General features: G+C 39.4%; 1 protein-coding gene across 3 annotated transcripts; it reads left to right on the top strand.

Annotated features, from left to right (window-relative positions):
* The first annotated feature begins 98 nt into the window (after positions 1-98).
* On the top strand, positions 99-21,807 carry LOC106957461 (zinc finger protein DPF3-like). Of its 3 annotated transcripts, none has more exons than XM_015048839.1 (11): positions 99-202; positions 10,702-10,862; positions 13,298-13,405; positions 15,696-15,823; positions 16,272-16,367; positions 16,511-16,571; positions 16,957-16,998; positions 17,616-17,756; positions 18,874-18,987; positions 19,110-19,391; positions 20,888-21,807. In XM_015048839.1, exons 1-10 carry the CDS (start codon positions 171-173, stop codon positions 19,271-19,273), a joined length of 1,047 nt encoding a protein of 348 aa, XP_014904325.1. In that variant the 5' UTR covers positions 99-170; the 3' UTR covers positions 19,274-19,391; positions 20,888-21,807. The 3 variants fall into 3 exon arrangements, with proteins under 3 accessions (XP_014904325.1, XP_014904318.1, XP_014904333.1); XM_015048832.1 differs by having other exon boundaries at positions 19,110-19,890; positions 20,888-21,804; XM_015048847.1 differs by lacking the exon at positions 16,957-16,998 and having other exon boundaries at positions 19,110-19,890; positions 20,888-21,804.
* Positions 21,808-21,985: the final 178 nt, after the last annotated feature.

Genomic DNA, 21,985 nt, shown 5'->3' with positions numbered 1-21,985 from the left:
GGGAAAACCCTTTAAAATAATTTTGACAGTTTACCCCTATGAAGCCACGCCCCATCCGCTCACGCTTGCCGTGGATTGGTCCACGAATTCGCCTCGCGTTCCGATTGGTCAGTTGCCCTAGGTTTCCCTCAGAACTGCAAGACGCCGATATTGCGTTACATTCTAGCAAAATGGCGGCTGTCATTCAGAATCCACTGAAAGCGTAAGTAATTTAGACATTTATCAAATTCTGAATAATTACTTTGCTGCCAACTTAGTACATTGGTGATTTCCGTTCGTGTGCGTCATTTCCAGCCGTCTGTGTAAGGCAGGCGAAGCTGTCCGAATATATTTTCTATACTTCTTTCATGTCAAAGTAGCCCTCTGCTGTTCTTTTATTTTGCCGAATTTCAGCATTTAGACTAACACGAGCACACAGCTCCTTGACATTATCTTAGCACTGAAGGGGGCTTCTCTCGCCTCTGCTTCAGGCAGAGTGTCGCCTCTCCTGTGCTGTACATTTATTTGAAAACTGTCGACAACGTGCCGATTCGCCGCAGCGAATGATTAAAAGCCGATTTCCCTTCGAGCTGGCTCGGGCACAGGCAGCAGCGGAATATCTCCTGGTATTTCCAAAGTCCCTTATAGTTGTGGGAATTGTCGACATGTCAACTTTGGCTGCATGGAGCGCAGACGTGGTCAAGACTTGGTCAAAGCAAAGCAAGCAAGCAGGCAGACGGGCGAGAAAGGGAGGAGGCATTTTGTATTTGCAAGCAAGACATGCGAATTTACAAAAAAGTGACAGCAATTTTAGTTTGAAATTGAATAATTAAACAATGTGTGCAAAAGTAATTTAAATCCCTGACTTTCAAGGAAATATCCCATCTTTTCCCCCATTTATCCTTTGTTCTGTTGTACTGTTTCTCTAATGTTAACAGTGTGGAATAACTGCGACTTAGCCTCCTGCTTCCTGTCATTTTAAAGCAAAATTGCATTATAATTTAGTAAAGCTTCTAATGCATGATCGGTTCAGCTGTACGTGACAGCAGCAGTCAGGCTGGCTTTATTGATGTCTCCTAATGATCCTGGCTCAGTGGGGACTGAGGAGGTAGAGCTGTAGTTCCACTGTGCCTTTAAGTGGAGGAGTGCTGGAGATTAGCCTGGTCCAGGATCCTGGGCCCATCTGTCAGAGAGATGCTCCAACTGGGAGGAAGTGCTGGGTTGAAGCAGAAGAACCATCTGCTCCTCCACAGAGGTACCGTGCAACCTCTGTGGAGTGGAAGTGGAGGATCAAGGTGCAGATTCCTGGACCAGTTGTCACGCAACGGGCTTCTGGGTTGCCTCAGTCTCACCGAGGAACCAAACTTAGAAAAAAATTACCACAAAGCAACCACAAACCCTGCAGAGAAAAATAAGTTGTGCTCAAATTGTATCTTGCATTTTGATTCCAATCTTGTTACTTTTGCTTCTTTGTCTTCACCTTTATATGCTAACTCTTGTTTGCATTTTACTACATTTACTATGAATATATTTGTAGTGATATACCAATCATAAAACCAGAGATCAGAATTAGACAAATTTGGACAAAAAACAAACAGAATTTCTAATTTCCTATTCACTGAATCCATAAAAACTAAGAACTCCCATCATTTTTAGTGTATGAGCTCATCAACCAGCAATTTTTGTGTTGTTGCACTTTTTGTACTTTAATAATGATCAGATATACTTCAGATACTTATACTTTGATGCATAAATAGGGACAGTTATTCCTTCATCTTCTGTTTGATCTAAAACCACTACGTCTATCATCAACCCCTATCAGATGATCCTTTTGGTCCGTGATCTTTGTGAGCTTATTACACCTCACAATCAACTAAAAGGCCTTGATGCAGATTGAAGCGGGGCTTGAATTTGACCCACCAATACTGCGCTCTGGAACCATCTCGGGAGGTAGTCATAAACCTGTGACCACTATGAACAGTAAAGGGATTGTAGTGCAGACGAAAGCAATGCGCATAGAACTTTAACATCATCGTATCATGTCATGTCTGATCGGAGGAATACATTGATCAGCAGAATCTGATGGAGATGATAACATGCTTAAGATGGCACCCGACAGCTTTATTTGTATTTAAAGTATTGAATGCAGTTGGGTAGCCTTCCTGCATGAGGCTTTTTGACAGAGATCAGTGCTATATGTGGGATTTTCCCGCACAGGTTTTAAGCAGATGAATTCTCTGAGTTGTAGGCCATGCTGAGTTCTGCAACCTCAGTTGCGAGAACAGACACGGCCTGTATTCTTGTAAAATTGAGATGCGTGAGAGGTCAAATAACTAGCCTATTTTTGCTCGCATAAGTGTTATGGAAAAAATTAACGTTAGCAAGTAGCATGGCTACCATTACTAAAACTCAGCAGAACTCAGAATTTGGGGTCCTTATTTTAACTGGAAATCCAACCATTTGAACCTTTTTGTTATCTGCTGAAGACTTGCTGTCTCTCACTCTCCTGCAGCCTGAGTGAACCACAGGGATCTCAGTGCCCTATATGTCCTGTTTTTACATATCTGTACTTTAATTGACTTCCTTGTATACACCGCACTGATACTAAAATATGTTCTTCATTAAATGACGCACACACTGTTTTTGTCAAGCTCTATGTCTTAGCCCTTGCATATTGTGTGTTTGCTAACTGAGAAAAGGGCAACCAGCGAATGAAAACAAAATTGTCTGCTTCTGGTCACATGCCAGCTTCTTTTTGCATTTCTAGTTTTCTGGTTATTCATTGATAAATAAGTCCATAATGTTGTACATTGCTGCTGTGCTGCTCTCAAGCCTGAATAAACCTATTCATTACAGAGAATATATTAATTAGAAACTGACAAAAGTATTAACTTTGTTCTTTTGTCAAATTGCACTGCATAGGAAATCTTTAAAATGGTGTATAGATTAGATAAAATAAACATTCCTTTAACATTTTCAACTACTTTTGGTTTATGCTTTCTTTTTTCTTGTGGAAAATTTGCAAATGACCAGAATAAAAAAAAAAAAAAAATGACATGAGAAATGTCGATATTTCCTTTTAATTAGCTTTTCTAACTACTGACCTGGTAACTCTTAACATGATGGGGTCACTGACCAGGAAAAGGATTATTTATTAAGTTTCCAGTATGGCCCATTCAAGCTGAAAATTGTATGTTTATGATCGCTGGCGCGATTACCTTGTATATCTATAATTTGCATGTTTTCATATAACCATGGCTGTTTTACAGTCCTTGCAGTTGAATGTTGGTCACTTTACAATCAAATAAAAGTAAAAAAAATCTACTAGTGTGGAGGTTGGACATGCATTAAGTAAAAACATATTTCTAACTATGAGCAAAACATAAATAATATGGCAGCACTATGAGGTTTATTACAGATGTTTTCCTTTATGTCCAACTTTGGCTTTTGCTGCTATATGTCTTTATCTCCATGTCTTTACATCTTGAACAATTTGATCCACTATGCAGAGAAATCAATCTACAGTTTTGGGCCTGGTCGTGCTTTTCTCCTACATGTGGTTTTCCATGTGGAGGTAATTGACTCCCTAGCTACAAAAAAAGCTCATTTTAAATTCCCGGAGTAATTCCTAAAATGTTGCAGAACACTCACAGAGGCCTGCAGGGAGATAACTACCCACCTTTATCCCTGGAAGAACTGCAAAAAAATGAAAAAAACGTTGCATCTGTGCCATGTTTCAGTTTTGCCAATGAGGGAATTACCCAGGAAAATCATGGCTTCCACTTAAATGCTTTTACACAAATCAGCAGTGTTTGTCATGATAATTTTTTATTTATTTTTTTTATTAAAAAGTATTTCTTGTTATTTTGCTGGACTGTTTCACTCTTACATCCCAACAGACTTCCTCATGTGTCTGCAGTGGAGCTGCTGTTTTCATCTCAGAGCAATTTTAGCATTCTGATGTGGAATGTCTCCTTGCTATAAGCTGTGTTTAATGAAGTGCTTCAATCTGCTATAATTAGCCTCTGTCTTGGGTTTCTGACTTCATTTCACACGTTTGTCAGATTATAATTAGTCACACTTGACACTAATTGGGTGTCGGTCCTGTGGAACAGTTTGACCTTTTTTGTATTAAGAATATTCACTTTGGGGAAATGAAATGTTGGTTTGACTTTTTTCCTGAAGATGAGGCTGGTGAAGCATTGGAGCCTAACTTGCACGATTGTGTGAGGTCTGCGAACAGGATGTTGGTAATCTCCAAAATCTGCTGATTAAAATTGAGTCTGGGATATTTAATTAGTAAAATTGCTCATTAAAATTTGAGCCACAGCTGGAGCTTTCAACCGGCTGGACTTATCTTTCATCCGCAGCTCTCCTGAAACGACATCGCCCCGTTTGCAGACTTCCTCGTCGACAGGGTTGAGTAGAATTTGAGTGAGTCAGGCCTGCTGTTTATTTGCTGAGCGATTGTGGAGGTGTACTGTCTGGTTTTGCTCCTGCCCTCACCCAGACTGTGTTGTTCGGATTGGTGTAATCAGAGGTTGTTGTCAGGATGCAGTCACTCTGTACAAGCCCTCCCCCTCACTTGATATGTGGCGGTTCTGGCTTCCTGTGAAGCAGCAGTGCACCTGCAAATTTAGGAAACTCTTAAAAGAGAACGTGCAAGATGCTAGTTTTGATTTTCTCACTTTTTCTACAATATGCAACTCAACTCTCTTGGGTACATTTTAAAGTAGTCACTGGAGCTTTCACAAGTCAGATCCTTCCTGGGAGCTGCATTACCAGATATGCAAAATGTGTGTTGACACATGCTCGCATTATGGATGCACCCATGTGGCACGGCGAACCGTTGACAGAAACAAGCTGATAGTGGAGGCCCCACTGGCCACAAGATTTGCTTTTACTCCATCTCACCCTCATTCTACTCACACTCACCTTGTCCACTCAGCTGGAAGACGGTGAGGATGTAAAGCACATGTTCCGGACATGTTCTCTGGTTCTTCTAAAATCACCACTTGGCTGCCAGACAAACGGCAAGTACAAGTTTTAGGGAAATATGACTCAGATTTCCAAACAATGAAGAGTAGAGAAGTTTTCGATACAAAATTGTAATTTAAAAGCTATAGTTTTAGATTTACAATTTAAAATGTGTCAGGTAAACAAACATGAAGTTTAGCCACTTCATGTAAACCAATCTATGAAAACTGTGGAGATATATATATATATATATATATATATATATATATATATATATATATATTATTTTTTTTGTTAAAACATGAATTGTTGTTGGACTGCTAAACAAAGTGTGTTATTGCTACTTCTGTAGATTAACCCTGGAGTTTCAACTGTGCGTGAGTCACTGATAGTTTTAGATTCCTTAAAATGGCATTTGACAAGAGGTTGCTATATTTAGACAAGAAGTTGTAGCTGAAGAGTGAAATCTGAAAGCTGCTGGACCAAAATATGCATTTCTGAAACACAATTTTTTAAAAATTAAATTATGGACTTAGTTATGCAAAAGAAAACAGCGTTAGAGATTCACTGAGAAATCAGGTGTCAAACATTTGAACATTTTGTTCAAATGCTGTGCTTGTAGTACAGCAGCTTCTTATAGTACAGAAATATAACAAGCTGCTTAGAAATAAACTGTATTGTCTACAACGTGTCGACAAGCCTGTGGTTTATTTAGACTAGAAAGTGTAAGACCTTAAGCAGATGCAAAATTTAGTGCAGCCTTCACATTTACAAAGAAACCAATGTGTTAGCCGGCACATTAACAAGAACAATAATTGAGTTGCAAGTTTTTTTATTGTTTTTTTTTTTTTTTTTTTGCAGCATTTCACACAGCAAAGGAGTAAGCTCCTCCTTTGCTGCTACACCGGTTGAGACAGAGAACGGGCTCAAGGGAAAAAGCACAGCTGATTTCAAGTGTGGTGCTCATTTGATATGCATTACCTCAGCAGACCTGCCCACACAGCCTTCAATTGACTGCCGAGTACACAGCAGTCTAACAGGAACATGGGGAATACGTCAATGAAAATGGCCAAAGTCAAAGAGAATGCGCAGCTTCTGGATTCATTTTCTTAAGACAAAAACTGTAAAGCACGCTGCAATATGTGTCATAAAAATTTCACTGAAGTCTAGGTAAATAATTTGTTTCACCACTTAAAAAATCCGATCCTACCCTGTGCTTCTTTTCACAAATTTCCTTAGATAAAACAAGTTTCCTAAAAATCAATTCATAGAAAACTGAAGCAGTCTTTTCAACAACTTTTTCAATAAGCCATAAATCCCATTTCTATTTTAAAGTGTATGCATTTATTTTCCACAGTTTTCACATTAGAATAGACTGGAAGGTAGGAATTTGTCCCAATTTGTCTGCATGTGACTTTCACTGTATTTTATGTGTGCAAAAACCTTATTGAGTACTAAATTCAGGGCTATTTAGTCATTTCTGACTTTCCTAACCTCTCAGTATAAATAGATTGCACCATTATTCTTTTCGGCTTGTTGAAATTTTATGCTGCACATAGTGTTTTATTTATCCAGCTTGTTGCTTCACTTTTGTAATCTTGGCACTCACGTCTGCACTTTTGTGAAAGCTGAATTAGTTTGTAACTGTTGTTTTGTTGGTTTGTAAACTTTGCTGCTGTTTGAAAATGTCCTAAAAGTTGCAGAACAGAAAGATAAATGTCTGAGAATGGGATAAAAGCAACACATGCTGTCTGGAGGTGGTGTGGGTCTCTTTCATCTCCTGTGTCGTTGGGCATGTAGGTCTTGTCACTCATTACAGGTGTCAGAAAGATCTCTCACCTTAGCTGGTGCACTGCTGCTTGAAGTGGCAGGCCTCTGATTGAGGACGTCTCATTGCACAGACAGTCGTCTTCCACTTTTTCATCTGTCCTTTTGCTACTCATCCAACCCTCTCTAAACCTCTGTGCCAATTACCTGAGCCATCTGAAGTTTCTTGACGTAGACTTCAGCAAAGCTTATGTCCGATAGCAGCTGTGTGCCGACGTTAGTGTTAGTAAAGCACGTGAGTTAGTTTTATCTGCTCTGGTATCAGGGAACATATGGCATATTTTGACAGTTCATGTATTTTATGAGACAGCTCCATGGTTTTAATTTGGGCTGCACAATAAATCAGCCAGGGTTTCCTAAATTTTAGGCGATTGGCTGATACATGTGAAGCCAATCTTCTGCACTAATCATACCTACCTATGCAAAGGTCTACAAATCACCCACTGTGGCCTTTGATGTGAGAGGGGAACAACTGGCAGACCTGTCCACTGGGTCATGTCTGCATGTGTGTAGCTACCAACTTGCAATGTTCACACTTTTCAGACAAGAAAAATGGTTTTGGCCTAAATTTGTATTGGTTGATCAGGCTTTTTAAAGATTGATGATCGGTCAGAAAACTGCAGTTGGTTCACCCTCAGCATTAATTCTTTGTGTGTGTGTGTGTGTGTGTGTTATTTAATTTGTATCATCAATCAGATTTTATAAAAAAGTAATTACAAAAAAGGACATTGACTTTTTCCACATAGGGCTACCTAAAAGCTCATCTCATGTTTTCTAAAAACATATTTATCAAGACTTTTGGCAAAATATCTCATAAAACGGTGAGACAAAAGTTGTTCTTTTGATTTATGGCTCTAGTAATTTTAACCACTAGCTGAAAATCCCGAAAAAACATTCATCAATGTGTGAATTTCAGCTGAAGCGCAGTTGGTTTATGCATTAGTGATCCAGAACACACCAGCAAGGCCACAGCTAAATATTTAAACAAAATTCCTTCACGGTGATGTAAAATCCTCTCTGCCAGTCATCACAAACGCTTCATGATGGATGTTGGTGCAAAGGGTTGCACAACCAATAAAGAGGTTTAGGGAACACATTTTTTTTTTACAAAATCAAAACAAGATTACTTTTGTAAAATTATAAAACTCTTTGCTGCATTTTATAGTTTTAAATGTTTCCATTCTGGAGGAAGAAAGTTCACATCCCCTGTTTGTTTTTGTGTAATTTACATCCAGATGTAAACAAGAGTGACTACTTTTGCCTAAAAGTAGAGCTTCTTATTGGAGCTCTACTTTTAGGCAACACATGGTACAAATTTGATTGTTCAGACATTTTATGGCTAGCTTGGTGGTGGTAATTTTTATGAGTCAAATATTTGTCTGAAGTCGGTGACTAAGTCAGTGAGCTCATAACCACTTCTACTAGCTGTTTTTAAGTGTGAAATGAAAAGAAAGTGGAAATGATGTGGAAAGAAATATTAGTCTTAGTTTAAGTAGATTAAATATCTTGATTAGATCAGAATATGGAGAAATGCATTCAGTACCGTGTGCCTTTTTCTTGACCTGCCTGCTTGCTGTTTTACACCCCCCTGCCGCCTCCTTTTTCTTCATCTCTCATCTTCACGCCTCTTCACCTTCGCCTGTGCTCCTGCTGAACCTGAGACTGCTTCCTCTCTCCTGTAACTCAAACACACACAGCTTTGTTTTTCCTCCAGAGCTTTGAGTTTCTAAGGTCTAGCGTCCGTGATGTGGCTGTCCTTCTGCTGGATGTTTTCCTTATCAAGATCAAGGCATGAAGGATGCAGAAAAGTCGCCCTTCCAGCTTCTTCGTCTCAGCTTTAGAGTTGCACTATGACTCACAACCTACAGCTCATTAGTTTCACTTCAAAATGGCCGCCCTGCTAATTGAAAACACATGGAGGATATTCCAGAATAAACACTTGCTCTGATTTGCCTTTTTTTGGGCCCTGTAATTGAACAACAAACTGTTAAAAGGTGCACAAACCACCTTGTCACAAGAGTTGCTGCCTCTTTCCCATCTTTTCTCGTGTAAATCAGAAGCTGCCCTTGTGCAAGGAATTCTGCTGAGATTAATTAAGTAGGCTAATTACCATACCAGGCGTGTGGCAGAGATTGAAGGCTTGAATGTGAAATAGCCACCCCCCATTTCTCTCTGAATATTAACACTGAAACCCTGAGGGACTGCCAAAATCTCAGTGGCACCAAGAAAAGTGGAGCTAAACTGCGACAGTCTTAGCTGCTTGTCGGTCAAAGGAGTGACTTCAGATCAACCCCCAGAGTCTTTGTTTCGGTGATGAGCTTCACACACAGTCAGCAGCAGCATAGCTCAGTCCACAGAGGTAATAATGTGTTTAACAGTGGGAGCAGCAGCATTTTTGAACTGTTGTAATTGGGTTGCATTGCTTTTTCGGGGTGGTGGAGGGGGGGTTTGTCCATAATTTCTCCTTAATGTTAGACTGGAAGATGAATAGTGTGAACAGATGTGTACAGAAATGTCTTTATTGTTATGTCAATGAGATTCTAAATTAAAAAAAATATATATTGTGTTTTCACAGTACTGTGATACACACATAGGTCATTCTATAAGTTTTTGTTGTAAATTCCTATGCTGCTGAAAATTTAAGATGGAAAAGAAACACTTTTGGCTGCTGCAGTTGATATAGCATGTTGATTATTACCATTATAAGATTGTATCAGCTTCATGACCCTGAGAGGAAAAGATGGAGGACTTAATGACATTTATTGACTATTATTTTTGATTTAAATAAATATGTAAATAACACTATTAAATTAACATGGGAAGATTTTACTTTCCATCTGATGTCATTTATGCTCCCTGGAAATGTATCTAAATAGCAGGGAGTAGTGTAGCGGCCTTATTTCTGCCTGCTGACCGTCAGCAGTAGCTCAAATTCATACTTGGATTCATACTTTATCTGGTTTGCAATAAACTCATAATAAAGTGGATGAAATGCATAAAATATGAATCTTAATTTTCAAGAAAACAAAAAAAAAAATCACAAAAAAGATGATCAACAAAAGAAGCTGGTCAAATATCAGAAATACATTTCTGTCAAATGACTGAAAATCAACTTTGAAGGTTATGAATAATTTTGAACTTAACTAAGTTAAGAAACTAATTTTATCAATTCTGAATCAATTAAGAATCTTAAAATTAACAACATTGCATATTAAAAGAAGTGTCCACTCCTACTTCAAAAACTTATTAATTTTTTTGAATTTTTTTCTTTCAATGGTTCTTCCATCGTGTTTTTTTTTTCTTTTTTTTTTCTTTTTTGGAGAAGTGCAGCCTCTGCATTTAACCCATGTGTCTTGGTTTTGGCTAAGGAATTTTGGCAATATCACCCTTTGACACAACTACAAAGCCCATGGACTAGATTAGTAAACAGAAGGAGTTTAAAGCCAGACATTCAGCCTCTCTACAAACCACAAGATTCATGTCTGAAGGCTCTTTTATTGTAGTTGGTTTAGGAAGTGAAGGTCTAAAACCTTCTTACCTATAAGTACAGAAAGAACTGGAGTCACATGCCCAAGCTTGAAATAAAGGCAAACTTAATTTAACCAATTTGTATTTAACTTGCTTTAGTTGGGTCAATTCAATATGACTTTTTAGTTTAATTAAGCTGTCTCTAGTGAAGTTTAGTTTAAATTTTTCATCACAATTGTTGTGAAAAAACTCTTAAAAATCTTCCATTTATTTCACAGAAACAGCAGAAACTCGGCACACAATAACCAAAACGATCTCTGCAGCAGAATGCCAGTTTGCTCATGTGCTTACACATTGAAATTACTGTTATCCTGTAAAGTGATTGCTTGTTTGTGTTCTGCATGTGAGCACACTGTCAGTGGCCTTTACCTCTGTTGTTCTCTGCTGAAGGTTGGGCGACCAGTTCTATAAGGACGCCATTGAGCAGTGCCGCAGCTACAATGCCCGCCTGTGTGCCGAACGCAGCGTCCGCCTGCCGTTCCTGGACTCTCAGACTGGCGTGGCCCAGAACAACTGCTACATCTGGATGGAGCGCCACCACCGAAGCCCTGGTAGGACGACACACACACCCCCCACTCACACACACACAAAGAGGCACAGAATTCACAGAGCGATGTACTCCCTGTTCTGGGTCAGGCTGCACTTTTATACTCTGGAGGCTGCTGTTCACAGCAGTGAATAAAATGTGTGAGACTTGTTGCAGACTACGCGCTGAATTTTTTTCTGATGATCCGTAATAATCTCCCTGACTCACTGTGGAGAAACCTGCTATTTGCTCTCTAAGTAACAGCCCATTATACACAGATCTCAGCCCGTACTGACTGTCATCATAATTGTATTTATTAAAGAATCTGTCCAGGCAATTTCTGACTCCAACCTCATCATGTGGAGATCATATAGGCTATTTTTTTCCTTCTAACAGAATTTTGAAATTGTAAATTATAATTAAAGACTTGTAAGAAGTCTTTGAACTACTTTCAAGAAGTTCAAAGACTTCTTGTAAGAGAGAAAGAAGTCTTTAAACAGGTTTTAAGAGACTAATTTGTGGTAAAGATCAAGAAAACACACAGTACTGCTGGTGAATGTTGCAGTGGGGATGTGACTTGCAATAAACAATAATAAACAGACATATGAAGACAGTGTTGACTTCTTTTTGCTTTGCAAACATGCAGTAGGTCCCAGATAGTGAGCAGTCTAACCAGATTTTCCAAGCAGAATCATTTTATGGAAAATATTTCATCTGCCTACAACTGCTGTTTTGGCAGCAAAACTTAGTTGAAGTTTCTTAATAACAATAGCACATCTTATGTGCTTGAAAACATTTTCTGCTACAGTAAGCAAGCATCGACAAATATATTACATGCATAGAGGTCATTAATGTATTGTACTTATACAGTATGCTAATACTTAATGCAGTTTAAGCAGTTCTTTGCTCTATTCATATTCCATACAGTGATCTTGGGGTGACTGCTGGAGAGCTGCATTTAAGATATTTCTTTTTAGCTTTCCTGTCTTTGTTTTTAATGGAAGAAGAGGTGATGAATTGAAAGTAGTTGCTGTAAAACATACTTTTACTGTTGCATTAAAACTAAGAAAAAAAATCATTTTTGGGATGACATTTTAAAGGGCCTTCTGCACTGTTAGCATCGGTCCTGTTAAAAGCAGCCTGCATGTATTGCCTAGAGAATGTAGATCCTTACTCTGAAATTTCCAGAAAATTGCCAGTATTTCCAAATCCAGCATGTTGCATAACAGACGGGTTAGAAGCTCAAAAGGATAAAACAGAGCAACTTTACTGCCATATCTTCATCCTTGCAGTCTCAGTCTCTCTTGAAATAGGAGCCAAGATGAACCACAGACATGCATTGCAATCTAAAGATGTCAGCATTGGATGCATTTCCACCAGTTCCACTGCTAAACTGGTCCTTGCTAAACTGGTCCTAGTTCTTGCTTAGAACCATTTAATTGTGTTTTCAGTACTGCAGCCTCTGGTTTGGTTTATCAAACCACTGGTTTGATAAGCTAAGCTAACAGCATCAACTGTTAGCTAGGCCAGAGGATAAACAGTTTTTTTTTAGGAGTATTTTATTTTTTCCCTTTAAGTAGCATGAACAGGACTAAAGTTCAATTTGGCCAGTGCATTTCATACTTCATAAGAAGTCAAGTGCAGAAATCCTCATTGGTTCCTCCCACTGCAACCTTTGTCTGTGTACCAATCAGGCAATAGTTGTTGGACACTACAAAAGAAAAAAAATATGCCCAGATGACGTGTCGAGAACAAATTTGCAAGAACAAAATGATGTCATTTTGTTATTGCAGAACTTGGAAAGAGATTAAACAAAACTATAAGAAAAATTTGAATTAGTAGCGGAATAAAAGTGCTCTTCTGTTTCCTGCTATTTAAAGAGAGTCGATGCATGAGCATTGCCTAAAGATAAAATTGACCATGACCTTTTAATATCATCAGTATAACTGATAAGTTATAGTGGTAATGTTAGGTCATCTGTTTACAGTGATAAGTTGAATGTTTTAATTTGTGAGATTAAACTTTCTTCCTGCCCTCTAGAAAAGTAAATAAAGAGTAGAACTATTTGGATCAAATATTTACGTGAGGCGATTTTAGGGATGTAATGATGTGCTAGCGAGCTGGTTTGTTGGTTCGTCGAAAATGAACTGGTTCTTTGGTAGAACCAGTTTTAAAGCCAGCTAAATAGCTAAATTTAGCATTAGCTATTTAATGGTCAACTACTGGAACTACTTTGGTAGAAAACACAGATTTAGGTCTTCTTCCCTCAGCAGCATCTTCAACTCCAAACAGAAAACGATTGGATTTTGAGTTGCCTACCTAATTCAGCTAGTTAAGCTAAAAATTACAGTTTATTCTGCTGCCTTTTTTAAATTGTTCTTTACAACCAGACCATTTGCATGTGTGGAGTTTCAGCTGCAGAGGTGAAACTGTCTTACCTGTGTGCATCTACTTTTGCAGGTGTTGCAGCGGGGCAGATGTACACATACCCCGCTCGCTGCTGGAGGAAGAAGAGGCGGCTCCACAATACCACGGACCCCCGCCTGGGCATCTATGGCCTTCAGCTCGGTAAGACTCCTCCCCACCCACCCATCCATCTCCGCCCCCCCGCCTGACTCTCCGCCTCCTACCAGCTTCTAAATCACTGGTGCTGATCTGAAATGATCTCACCACAAGCGAATGACTCTCTCTCAGCGCGCAGAGCGGGATGGCAGATATTTTTGCTTCTTTCCGGAAGATAAATGAAATGTGGCTGTGTCCTCCACGGCTGGTAAACTTGTTTTGTGAGAAGTAGAACACGTAATTAGATTTACCACTGCTGGGAGCGTAGAGACAGAGGCCGGCCACAGTAGACAGTATTTAATAAATGTTAGGGAATGGAGTTTGGCCTTCTGTGGCTGCCACTTGAAACGACTCACTCAACACATTCCAGCTGTCCTCTACATTTCTGCCTGTTTTCTACTCTCCAGCTCCCTTGCTGATTGGTTTTGTTGTTCTGTTTTTGAGGCTTTTATCACAGCATTAGTCGACGACGGACTCCGTGTTGTGACTAGTGTTGCTGAGCTCGTGCAGCCGCTCCATTCTGTTTCCCAAATCTGGGGGGGGATGTGAGGGATTTTCATGCAAACTCATCTTTTTTTTTTTATCTTTTCAACAGTTTCTGTGAAAAGATGCAACATTATCATGTGTTAGCAGAAATCCCTAAGACCCAACCCAATTTTTGGAAAGTTTGAAAAAATGAGGGGGCAAAAAAGCATCTTGGAGTAGAATAGCAAAATCCTGCAATAACTCATGAGCTGAGTCTTTGTTTCCTAAAAACACCCCATTGTTGTCTATTGTTTTCCTCTGCACCCGCTCTGGCTTAGGCTTCACCACCACCAGCTGTCCCTTCCCCTCTCCAACAACAATGGCTTGCATACGTGCCGTCTGCAGGAGCCCGGCAGAGGTGAAACGAAGCCTGATTGAACCTGGCGTGTCGTCCACGGAGCACGTAGCGCACCCGGCCAGAGGTGGCCGGCACAGGGCAGCAGCCAGCGTCTGTGTCGCTGTCTAACTGATGGTGTGCTAAAGAGACTGGGGCTGCATGCAGAATCAGCTCCCTGCTGCAGGCTGCTGCCAGCTCTATTTTTAGCCCCCCAGCTCCCTTGGGTTTAGACGGAGGGAGGGAGAGAACGAGCGAGGGTGGAGGTGGCTGAGGGGTGGGGGGGGGGTTGTCTCGTCGCGGAGAGTTGAAAGTCAACGTGTGCAGACACAATGGTGAGGGGCTGCTGCCACGTGGTATCTGCTTTCCTTACTCCTACCTTTTGTCTTCCTCATACCTCTGCAGTCTGCTGTTTTTTTATGTCTTAATATTCAGCAAAAAGTCTCTCTAGTGTGTAGTTGTAACATGAAGGGCTGATGGAAAGCTGGATAGTGGGGGGGGGGGGGACTTGGGCTTTTGAAGTGGCTACAATCCATAAACCAACTGAAAGATCATGCAGCTCTCTTTTGGAAAGAGTTTGTGTGACTAAGATCTGTCTGCCTGTCACACTTTTGTTTGCTTTACAGAACCTGCTCGCCTCCTACGATATTTGTTCATAAACACACTGTAGGAGGAAATACCTTGCAAAATATTCACAACCCTTTTAATGTTTGCACATTTTATCATGTTAAAGCTGAAGCTTCAGTGTATCCTAATTTGTTAGAAAATTACAAAGTACTTGGAAAATAATACATGGTTTTAAGGTTTGTAATGCCAAATAACATTCTGGAAATTGTGGCTCACATTTGTGTTCATTCCCCCAGACTCGGTGTTTCATAGAATCGCCTTTTTATTGCAAATGCAGCTGCAGGTTTTGTTTGTACCAGCTTACTACATCTATAAACTAAATTTTTACTCATTCTTCGTCATGAAACTGCTCAGTCAGACTGAATGGAGGATGTCTGTGAATGTCAGTCTTCAAGTTTTGCCACAGATTTTCAATTGGATTTAGGTCTGGGCATTGACTGGGCCATGCAAACACATGATGTTGGCAGTATTTTAACTCTGTTTAGTATTGTTATCCTGTGAAAGTTTTCTCAAGTCTTTTGCAGCTTTCTTCCAAATTTGCCATTTATTTAGCTCCATGTATTTTCTCATCAAAATTAGGAATGTTTTTTTTTTGGGAAAGCATCCCTGGAGCATGATGCTGCCACCACCATGTTTTACTATTGGAGAATTAGATACTGTGTTTTTATCTGTGTTATGCCAATGTGAAACCAATAACTGCGGATTCAGTCAGTCCTTATTGAGGATAAATGGCAAAGGCTAGAGGATTGGATCATTTTCCTTTGCGATATTCGTATGATTCCTAATAAGTCGCTTTTGTCCTTCGATCAGATGGTGGCCTTATGTCCAGAGACACTTTGCCCACCCAGGGCACCACACTGGAGGCTCTTCTGCGAGGAGAAGGTCTGGACAAGAGGAACAACTCCAAGAATGATGAGGAGAGCCTGCTAGAGATCCAGGTTATACAGATAGCGATGTAACCTAAATGTTTGCAAAACAAAATCAGCTAAATTTTCCCAACTAACCTGCATAGTTTGTTAGCTGAGAGCTGGAGAGGCAGACTGCCTCACACCTGGTTAGTAAATGTATCTGGGTGATGAGCAGTTGACATAAAATGTTGGGGTCAGATATAGAGAAAATAGAAAGCTTCAGTGCTCTTTTTGTTTTGTTTTGTTTGTCCATTATTTTATCAGTGAAGACTTTGGTAAACCTAAACTTATCTCAGTATCACACATTCCACCAGAAGCATGTGGAAACAGGCTTGTTTACAGGAAACAGGAATCTGTTAAGCTGCTCTCTCCATTTAAAACTAAAATTAAAATAAAAGGTTGTTGGCTGTTTTAAAATATCAAATTGTGCTTCAGATATTTACAGCTCCATTCAAATCTCTCTGTCTTTCTGTTTCAGAGGGTTCTTGAAGCAGATGCAGCAGAAGACGCTTTCAATGACGACGATGACTACGAGGTGGACACTCCCAAGCGGAGACATCGAGGAAAGGGAAGAGTAAGTAGCTGGAGGGCGCTCTGCAATCATCTACTGAAGTGGCAGTTTTCTTCTGTAATGATATTTAAATCTGTGCAATTGCCCGGAGGTTGAATGTGTATGTTGGAGTCATTAATAGCAACTTTATTGTTTCTTCTGCTCAGGGCCGGGGTTCAGGCCGCAGGAGGACAGATCTGGATGATGATAAGCCATATGTCTGTGACAGTAAGCGGAGAAAAAAGTCATGATTTTCAGAAAATAACATATGCAAAAATAAATACTTGTTCATTCAAAGTACTCTTTGTGCACATAATGAGCTTGCTGTATTTTGCAGAAAAACTATTGTTCTTTTTTGAAAAAAAAAAAACCAAAACAAAAGGAAGTTTAAAAACAAACACAGACCATGAAGTCCCAGACTTAATGCAGTCGCATCCAGCTGGTTCGCTTAAGCTGAAACCAGGCGACCTGTGTCATGATCACCTCAGGTGTCCCTGCATATTCAAGTTGCATGTGGAAAATCCAAGCAAGAGGGTGTTGGATTTTACTGCAGTGTGTCTTCTTGTGTAACCAATTTTCATTCTATTTGTTCTGTCATTTTCTTTTGTTTCAGACAGATACAAACAAAAGCAGAATTCAAAGACTTTGGCCCCAGGTTCTGTTTTTTTTTTTTTTTTTTTCTTTTGACTTAGCTTTTTTAAATCGTGTTGAAGCACTGTTGCTTGTTACTTAGTTTTACAAAGCTTGGAAGTATTATGGACTGAGTGTGCCAGTATTAAGGTGTACTAAGGTCTTCAGAAAGTGTAAAAGCCATAAAGTATTTTAAATAACATGCAATAAAAACTGTCAAAGTGAGCAGGGCTTCTCTGGCCGTGTGGAGCATAGAGCAGAGTATTTACCCAGTCTGGAAAAGTTTTCCAGGTTTGGATTTTTGTGGAAAAGAAAAATATGTATAGGAAAATATTGGCATTTCCAGGTTTTATTTTCTACCTCATTGTCATAATCAGGGGTTTCCAGTTCCAGACCTCCAGAGCCACTGTTTGGCAACTTTTAGATGCGTTCCTGCGATGCATCTTAATCTTCCTCCAATACTGGAACCCTTCCTTCCTTCTTTCCTTTTTTGCTTCTTCCTATATTTCCTTGGGTCATTCTCTCTGTCATTTCTTTTTTTTTTTCTGTTTCCTCCGGACGCAATAAAAATGAGCTGTGTTTATAATATGAACAAGACGTTGAGCTTAATGTGCTGTTTTTTTGTTTTTTTTTTTTTTGCAGTCTGTACAAAGCGATACAGAAACCGCACAGGACTCAGTTACCACTACACTCATTCCCACCTGGCCGAGGAGGACAGAACCGGGGAGAGAAGCACGGTGGCGTCCCGTTCCCCCACTGCACCACAGACTGACCGGCACAAACGTAAGACCCCCCAAAGTTAAGCTCTGAAATGTTGGCCTTTGGGAAATGTGTTGGTAGTAAAGTACTAGTGGTTTACATTTGGTGAGGTGTGAACATCTGTTTTTGAAATTCTTAATTTTATAGTCATAGTTTTGAGATTTTTAGGTCACAACTAAGAGATGCGAAGTGAAACTTATAACTCTGTAGATGTGAAGTATATAATTGAAAATCAAAATATTAAGCTTGTTTTTCAAAATTATTACTCTGGATCTTTGTTTCTGTGTCATAAGTCATGTCAGATTTGTGTCTTATTAATATGACTGAATCTCTTAAAAATGGCTTTGAAATTAAAATGTCCTTGTATCTCATAATTATAGTTATTAAAAGACAGAGCTAGAACTTTGTGTTTAATAAAGGTCGTTTTAAAATAAATGACTTTGAAAGTAAAAATTTAAATTTGCATCTAATAACAGACTTGTAACATAATTATCACTATAAAAACCAAATGACAGCAAAAGTGTAAATTATAAATTCTTTATTAAAATTATAACGTAGTCACGTTTTTTTTCAAAGAATAAAATGATCTCATGAAACTTTTACTCTCATAATGAATTTGAAGATTAAAAAAAAATTACTTTTTCATAACTGAGGCAATGGAAGAAAAATCTATGACTTTATATTGTAATTATGGCATTATGAAATGACGTTCCATCTTATAATGATGACTTATGAATTCTGACCAACCACATAAAGTACACAGCAGTGTTTTTGTTTTTGAAATTTACAAAGTTATAGGATATTGTTGTGATACAAGAATCAAACATGGCGAACCAACATTTAGCTCTATATTGTACAAATCTAGAACTCAACTGGAAGCAACATTTAGTTTCATACTATTCCCCTACTAGTTTATAGGGACTACTTATTCTTATTAAACAATATGTAGTTTTATACTTTTCTTTCTTTTGGTTTGTTGTTTTGTTTGTATTTCCTTCTAATTCATGTAAAGCACTTTGAACTGCATTGTGCAATATAAATAAAATGCCTTACAACACATCAAATAGGATCACATTTGGATGTGTCTTTTAAAAAAAACTAACTTGCTTCAAGTTGAACTCTATCCTGAAATCTTTTCAAGGTTCAAAGGTTTCTGGTGGAACCACCATTCCCAACAACTACTGTAATAAATGCCATGGTGCAAACAGGAAAACGGGTAAATCTGGGTCTCCCTGCGCAGCCTGCCAATGCACAAGTAAGTTAACTTGCTCCTATGCACAAAGTAATCGCCTACATCAACTTCAAAATGCTCAGAATGGTTTACGTAGGTAACGTTCTCATGGTCTAAGTTGCCCCCCCCTCTGCTCTGCATCCCAGCTGGTGGTGGGGAGGAGAAGGAAGACGGCACATTCGCAGCAGCCGAGGAGCTGTTTGGCACCACCTCAGAGAGCGACACCTCCACCTTTCACGGTTTTGAGGACGACGACCTTGAAGAACCGGCCGCCGCAAATAGCAACGGGATATCCAGCCGCCACAGATAGACCTGTTAGATTTCAACTGGCACTTTTTTTCAAATATATATATGGATTACCCTCCGGCAAAAATCAGCTGCTTCTTTTTCAATTTTTTGTTCTTGGTTTTGTTTTCAGAAAGCACAAAGTGAGTGTTTCCGGACAGAAATGCAAGTGGTATTTTATCTACTGAACATTGTTGAATAATTTATGGAGACAATTTTTTATATATATTAATATAGGGTATAAACGTACCTTTAATGCAACAAACTATCAATGTTTCCTAAAAAAAAAAAAAAAAAAAATGTGTAAAACAGAAGATGCTCTTGGTGTGCTTTTTAAAAAAAATCTTTTCTTCCCAACGTTGGTAGAAGAAGCAAAAAGCTATGAACAAATGCAAACACTGGAGAAATTAGAGACGGTGAATTTTTTAAAGTGATGAGTTTGGTTGGTGATCGATTTTCTTTGAAGACGATACTTGCAATCGAAGATCTTCTGGGACTTTGAAGGCGTCTTCTAAGCTCACTCTGGGTTGAATGTGTGGAAGTGAAGGAATGAAGGAAAATTACAAGCCACTGGAAATATTGGAATATGAAAGTTTTTTTTTTTTTTATTATTTTCACGGAGAGGGACATAAAAAATTAAAGGTAAGCCATGTAGTAATCAAATAATCAGACATATTAACAAGTTAACTTTCCTGCATGATTACTGACCTTTAACCTTGTTTACCTGAAAGGGCTTGAAAATTATTTATGCTTCCGAGTTTTGTGTCTTAACCACAACCTTCCATGTATTTTATTAGTTTGTTGTTTTTTTGTGCAAAATACATACACATAAGGATGTGGAAGGGAAATTATGATGAAGCATATTTTTCATAAAGCATCATTTTCACAAATAATCTGAAAACTGTTGTGTTTTCATATTTCTCCTCTTTTGAGTAAGATAACCCTAATTAAAGTGCAGGTCCTTCAGTTGTCACCAAACGTCAAATAGTCACCTTGTCAATACTTTCACAAGCTTCTTTGCCACTTCTGAAGAAATACATCCTTGCAGCATGATGCTACCACTGCCATGTTTCATTTTTTGTTGGTTGGGGGTGGGGGGGGTGATGTGTCTTAGTTTTCCATCTCATCCGAGGCTGCAAACAGGACCTCTTATGGTTTTGGCATTGTTGCTACTCTTTCTGCTGTGAGAGCTGCTAACTCAGCCAGTCAGGTTAGCTGGACGGCCATGTTTTGGTAGGTTTTGTGGTCAGGCCTTACTCTTTTCTGTTTTACAACGATGGACTGAAAAAGGTCTTGTGAGGTTTTCTCTAACAAACATCAGAGGCTTTCACACAACAGATGTGTTTATACTGATTTTGGTCAGTTATGAAGGCGCACTGCATTTTATTTAAGGGCATCAGAGAAAATGGGGGGGAAATTTCCCACTGAGTTTTGTGAAAAAAAAAAAAAAAAAAAAGTTAAAACATGTAAATTGTTCCTTGCAATTAACAATTGCATAACTACTTTTTGTTAATCTGTCACATAAGTTGAAGTTTGTGGTTTTAACATGACAAAATGTGAAAACAGTGCAGGGTTGTGGATGCTTTTGCAATGCACTTTGTTCCCCGTTCTTCTCTAACTATGATTGTCTGTGATGCAGGAGCAGTGAGCACATTGCCATGTTGCCCTGGGATCAGGGGATGACCAGTGAAGAAGAGGATTTAACTCTCAGAAACTATTGAGCCTCTTCGTCTGTCCTGATCTGGGCTCAGAACGCGCGACTGAAGCTGCCTTCCATGAGCAGCGAGGCTTAATTCAAGCAACTGCTCCCCTGACATTATGTACGGAACCCCTTTGAAACATTTGAAATGTGAGCATCCGGCCTCATTTTCTCCTACCTGCACTGTGCTGGGAGCTCCTGTCTGAACTATGGGAACACTAAAGGCCAGGCCTTTGGATGGGTTGTACCCGACCGGCCCATGGGGGTGACCCTGACCCTCCTGCTCTGTGACCGTGTGTCTGCCCTGATACAAGAAGACGCCATCATCCTGAACACTGTGCTAGCCTGCCGCTCTGCACTGAAAGCCAGCTTTGATAGCCATGACTCCTCCAACCTGATCGGACCAGTGACCCCCACCTGACCCCTCCGCTGACCTGCAGCCATAGAGCCGGTGCTCAACTTCACCTCTATTACATGCAGACCTCTGAACTACGTAATTCTCTTACTTTGACAGTTTTTCTTTTCCTGATTTAGTCTGTTTCTGAAGTTGATCTTAAATCACAGCAATCCTTCTCACTGTTTTGCATGCTTTCTCTGCTGAACTAAGTTTTTCTTCATTTCTGTCTGTCTGTACTGATACCTCTGTCTGATCAGGTGCACAATACTCACAGCTACTCAGGCATATTTTTGTTTCCTGGTGATTGTTCAGCTTCTTAGCTCAGATCAGTGATTGTATTCGGCTAACGAGGAGAGACATCAACACCCGCACCTCAATTTTCCTTTTTTTTTTTTTCCAAATTTTTAATAAACACCTGCAAAGGATTCTGGGAGGCAGCAGTCGGAGGCCACACCTGCAATAACAAGCTTTACTTGTTTGCTGATTTTCTTTGAGCTCCTATGTGTTTCATATGTAAAGCTTAAATAGAAAAACTCCGTTTAGGCTGAAAATGTTCGCACCCCAGATGAGAGGGGAAACTACATTCGTGGTTTGTGAGGGCCTGATTTCTTTCTGACATTTCAAAGGTGCTTCCTGTACTG

The sequence above is a fragment of the Poecilia latipinna genome, unplaced genomic scaffold, assembly GCF_001443285.1.
Source record: "Poecilia latipinna isolate Pla-1442-1.1 unplaced genomic scaffold, P_latipinna-1.0 Scaffold43, whole genome shotgun sequence".
Lineage (NCBI taxonomy): Eukaryota > Metazoa > Chordata > Actinopteri > Cyprinodontiformes > Poeciliidae > Poecilia > Poecilia latipinna.
This window is presented reverse-complemented; position numbering and strand designations above follow the sequence as displayed.

Coding starts and splice junctions, on each gene's coding strand:
- LOC106957461 (XM_015048839.1), top strand. CDS start 171: ATGGCGGCTGTCATTCAGAATCCACTGAAAGC. Junction 13,406..15,695: donor CATCTATGGCCTTCAGCTCG/GTAAGACTCCTC, acceptor TCCTTCGATCAG/ATGGTGGCCTTATGTCCAGA. Junction 16,999..17,615: donor TTCAAAGACTTTGGCCCCAG/GTTCTGTTTTTT, acceptor TTTTTTTTGCAG/TCTGTACAAAGCGATACAGA.